Here is a 4,923-nt window from a genome sequence, read left to right as displayed (position 1 = left end):
GCGGTGTACCCCAATGATGTTGCCTGCCTACGCTCGAACTAGTACGGCTAACGCCGCCACCCGCCATTCTGGCACGCGCTCGTAATGTACTCTTTCGGCTGTTGTTTTTGTTGCTGTTATTCGCATTACTATAATAATTACTATTTGCAGTTGAGGCATAAGCAATCGGCGGCCGATTAATTGTGGTCGGCAGCGCGTTAGTCAGTATGCTACTGCTGGTGGCATCATCGGTGTTAGTGTAGGCATAATTTTTATTGGTTGTTAGACGGCCGCGTATACCGGCAGCACCGCCCCAGTGCACCACTGGGCGGTAGGGTAGGAAACAGCGTTTACAAACGGCCGCGATGGGTTGACGCAGTCGCTCGTGTGGGGGGTAGTATTCGACCTGTGGTGTTTGAATTGGTGTTGATTGGGCAGCCGTGAGAGGAGGGAGAAGAAAGAAAATTTAATTAAATTTTAGTGAATAATATTTATTAGTGCGTCGTATTGAGTTTTTAAGTATTATTGTAAATACACAGACACATTAAAGTAGATGCGTAAATATTTATAATTTGACAGCGAAAGCATTCTTTTTTTGTACAGACACAATCACAATCTAGCTACTGGACAATTACAATTTACCAAGAAGTACACAGAGACTTACATTTATCTCTAGCTACAATACAAATAGAAGCTTTTAGTACTTATATGTATGTACGTAATCGTGGAGCTTTCGAAATCTGCAAGACTATCATCATTACAAAAAAAATGACAGAAATCTTTAGAAAGTGATGGTCAGATAGAGCTTTTACTCTGTGCGCGCCAATATGAAAGAGCTTTGCCCGAAAGCAGGCCGGTGCCCACCACGGATACAAAATCTATAGAGAGCTTTGAAGAGTTCCGCCCGCGGGTACTGTTTTAAGCATCACTGCTTTAGAAGGCTTCTCCCTCGGGATACGGTTTGGTCATGCTACCTAAGAGCCGTGCATTCACACCAGCGTTGGGCAAAGAGAGCTTTTACTCTGCTCGCGCCTAAACAAAATGTATAGAAAGCTTAAAAGAGCTTTTCCCGCGGGCTAGGCAGTGCCTATCAGTGATTTACAAATATCAATATAAAGCTTTTACAGTATGCCCTTATATATCAGCCACGAATAAAATTAAGCCCTCGAGCAGATCTTTTTCAGGGCTTCTCTGGAACCAAAGTACATTGAAATGCATAAAATGAAAAGCTCTCTCTGGTTATATACTGTGGGTGGAGCTGTTTCTAAGATTTCTTAAGATTTTATTTACAGCTTTTCCATAGATTGTATATGCACACCGCTTTTTTGTATGGTCATGCCTAGAACAAAAGCTCTATTTCTTCGTCGCTGATTTAAAATATAAAAAAAAAGCTCTACACGCACTCGTATGAAGATTTAAATGCTTTTAAGCATAGTTGCTCACTTCATAAGCGCGCTCGCCAAGCTCTTTAAAGAATGCTGTACCGCTTGTTTACGACCGGCATAGAATTAAAGATCTATTTGGCAAACATATGTATGTATGTAACTTTAAGGTCTTTTACAACTAAATTTACTTGTTAGAGATCTCTTTGAAGTTTTCTTTAAATTTTATTTGGGCAAGCTTTTGTAATGTGCAATAGGGCGTACCTTAGTTCACGCAAAATCCAAATTTTGTTATTTTCCTGTGTGGCACAGTTTGTAATTTGTAAATACGCAGACTTAAATATCCCGAAAAATTTCTAATGCAAGCGTCGACTCTGTACCCATCTATGTACAATATTTTGTATGCCTCTACATGTTATGCACGAATATACTTACATAACGTCTGTACATATGTAAATGTGTAGGTATGTTGGCTGCTCATCAAAGAGCTAGATTTTTACTCATATCTCCACAACCACAACTACATAGGCAATATTACAGAGCTTCCACGTTAACATTTTCACCCTCACATAAAAACTATCTGCCGTTTAGATCGTTAAAAAAAATGAAAAAGTGGCGCTTTTCCTTTGATTGAAACCTCAAGACTCTCGCCGCAAATCGGAGACTGTATGCGGTATGTAGTCAAATGTTATTGTTGTAAGTATGTTTTTTTGTACAAATTTGCGTAAATGTTTGTGTTATGTGAGGGTGTGAGTGCGGGCATATGAAGATAGATATCTACGTAACTACAATGGTCTACAAGGACATTTAAACAAAAAAAGCGTTATGATACATTGCAGCCCACACGTAATCTAAAAATAAATTTTGAGAAAAGCTTTTACTTAAACTAAGGCAGACACAAAGGTGCATTATTATACGTACATAACTAAATGCATATATCGTCACCTGAAATGTAAAAAAAACGTAACAAACATCATCGCTGAAATGCAAAAAGTCGTAAGTAATAAAAAATTCAAAATTAACTCTTTGATTGATATGATGGATTTCATCGAATTACAATTCCTCACATCGTTTTATGAAACCAAAAAAAAAAATTATTAGTCACGACCTTTTCCATTTCAGTGACGATGTTTGTTACGTCTTTTTGCATTTCAAGTGATGATATGTATGTATGTACTTGGACATTAGGCGTGGTCGGTTTCTTTAGATAAAACAAAAAAAATTTATAATATTTTTTTTTATTCTGACGTTTTCAATAATCACTTTTTTTGTGATTGAGTGAAATTTCGGGGTTCAGATTAGCTCAAGAAGTAGCAATTGGGGCAATCTCACATAAATTTGTTGACTTAAATTATTACTTTTTTATTAGCTAAATGTTAGCCTCTCTGAGTGAAAATTTTGATGATGGGAATACCTTTGGGAAAGCTGTTGTGAATTTAAATTTTTCATGCCATTTTTACTATCGATATTTTTTTATGTTCGTCTTAATAATATGTTTATCGTTATCGATAGGTTGACCGTTATCGATAATTGTACTATTGATTGTATTATTGTCAAAATTTTTCTTTTTTCTTTTACCTCTGGTTTTATCGTTAACGGTATTTAGTTAAATTATATCCCATTGAGGAAAAAGTCATGGCACTTAAATGTACTCATAACCTTCGATGCGCGAAATATGGCCTTTTGAAAGTTTTTTTTTTTTTAATTCCAAATTTTACGACTCACTCTAATGCATACTCGTATCTATGTATTTCCTGTCATATGTATGTATGTGTGTATGTAGGCAAAGTGTATTTTAATTTATGATAATCCAGGAAGGCCATGACGCGCAACGACATTTTTTAAAGCGAGTGTGTGTGTGTGTGTGTACAGAGCTGCGGAGGCGTAGTACAAATATAATTTATTTATTTTTACAATCATAAAAAATGCTTGTAGACAAAACGAATTAAAAAATAATAATCCCATAAAATTAAAGAAAAAAGATTAATTCTGTCAAGTATATTGTCTGGTCGAAGGAAATCAAATAAACTACACACATAATTCCTGTAATTAATTCTCCAGCTTCATACATACTTCGAAATCATTGTCTGAGTCTGATGAGAATTATACAGTGTGAGGGAAATGAATGAAACCTTAAGCTTATCGAGTCAGCGCAAGAACCGCTTAACTCATCGTTTGAGAAGCTCGCGGGACTAGCTTCTTCTATGTTGCTGCATGCGTTTTCTTAGCCATTCCATCAAAAAATCGAAGCGAAGGTAAATTAATGGTTTGGCAGGTGAATATAGGCCTAGACTTTCTACAAATAAGCGTTGCTAGTTTCATGAACTTGATTAGATATTCTCTCGTTTAATTAACTTCTTTTTTATCAAAAAGTTCATATAAAACTGTGACTTTAATGCAAATGGAGTCTTCGGCATCTAGCAAAATGCACTTTTGCCATAATTAATGGCCTGTCTATATATAAAATATCACTGAATTAATAAGCAATAAAAAATTCACTAACCTACACACATATAAGTACACATGCATATAGTATGGTGGGATAAACAATCCATTAATTAAGCGCACGCTTCTGGTTGGAAACCCAACTAAGCCAGCGGGAAATTCGTTAAGCCCGCCGTGTCAGACAGGAAATCATTATACACAAGCGAAACGTGTCAGCCAAAAAGTATGCAATGCTCCAGCACGAACAGTGCAATAAAGCAAGATAGAAACGTTGGTTGTGAGCGGAAATCGATTGCCAATGCAACGAAGCAGCGAGCAGCCATTACGAAGCCAAACCGCTATGTAATTAACTGCACCCGCCGCGCGCTGGAGGGCAGGGGCGAATGGGAAAATAGACGAAGAAGAAGAATACAGAAATGTGTAAAAAATTGAGAAGCAAAAAAAGAAAAGAAAATGATGCTGCAAAGCTGATAGCTGAAGAGTGAGAGAATGTTGTGCGCAAAGGGGCAAAAAGAATAGAAAAAAAAAATACGAAAAATAAGTCCAAATCAGGCGTTGTAAGGAAAGCCAAGTGTGACTTTGTTAAAGTTGTTAAACAAAAGCGTGTTAAAACGCTCAAAAGTTTAAAGTAAAGTGATTAAGCATGTTTCAGACATTGAAATTAAATTAAAAGAAAGTTAAGGAAAACTTAAAGTACATACATATGTATGTATATGTATGTGCAAACGTGTTGCGAGATAGTAAGATGAAAAGTGCGCGTTTGTAAAGGTGCTCCTACATATGTACATATACATACATACATGCATACATACATGAACTTATACAACCCTGCAGCAAATCAAACTGGTTCAGAACTTGCGCTGAGCTAGCCTGAAAAGGGACGGTACTAGTTCTTCATCTATCCCAAATCAATGCTTTCAACTGTCTTTTTGAACATGGCAATGTCCTACGAAGTGACAATTGTCGCCCTCTGCAGAGCTTTTGAACTTGTTCTGAGCTGACTCTGGCTTAGATGGTTCTGATACAGTTCATATAGTTCTTAGATAGTTCAAAAAGGGTCACCTCCGGGCTAGAAAAAATGTGGTTAGTTTTGAGCTGGTTCTAATAAGTATAGTAT

General features: G+C 36.7%; 1 protein-coding gene across 1 annotated transcript in view; it reads right to left on the bottom strand.

The window, feature by feature from the left end:
• Positions 1 to 31: 31 nt before the first annotated feature.
• The window catches only part of Nplp1 (Neuropeptide-like precursor 1), a gene marked incomplete at both ends in the record, with an annotated part of 15,476 nt that continues 10,584 nt past the window's right edge, over positions 32 to 4,923 (bottom strand). Inside the window, one exon of the mRNA XM_017629774.1 lies at positions 32 to 385. Within this exon, the coding sequence (XP_017485263.1) occupies positions 32 to 385 (354 nt within the window). The remainder of the gene's footprint in view (positions 386 to 4,923) is intronic.

The sequence above is a fragment of the Rhagoletis zephyria genome, unplaced genomic scaffold (assembly GCF_001687245.7).
Source record: "Rhagoletis zephyria isolate East Lansing unplaced genomic scaffold, Rhagoletis_zephyria_1.1 Rzeph_scaffold_07060, whole genome shotgun sequence".
NCBI classification, from domain to species: domain Eukaryota; kingdom Metazoa; phylum Arthropoda; class Insecta; order Diptera; family Tephritidae; genus Rhagoletis; species Rhagoletis zephyria.
Note: the sequence above shows the minus strand (reverse complement) of the source record. Positions and strands in the feature narration are given on the sequence as shown.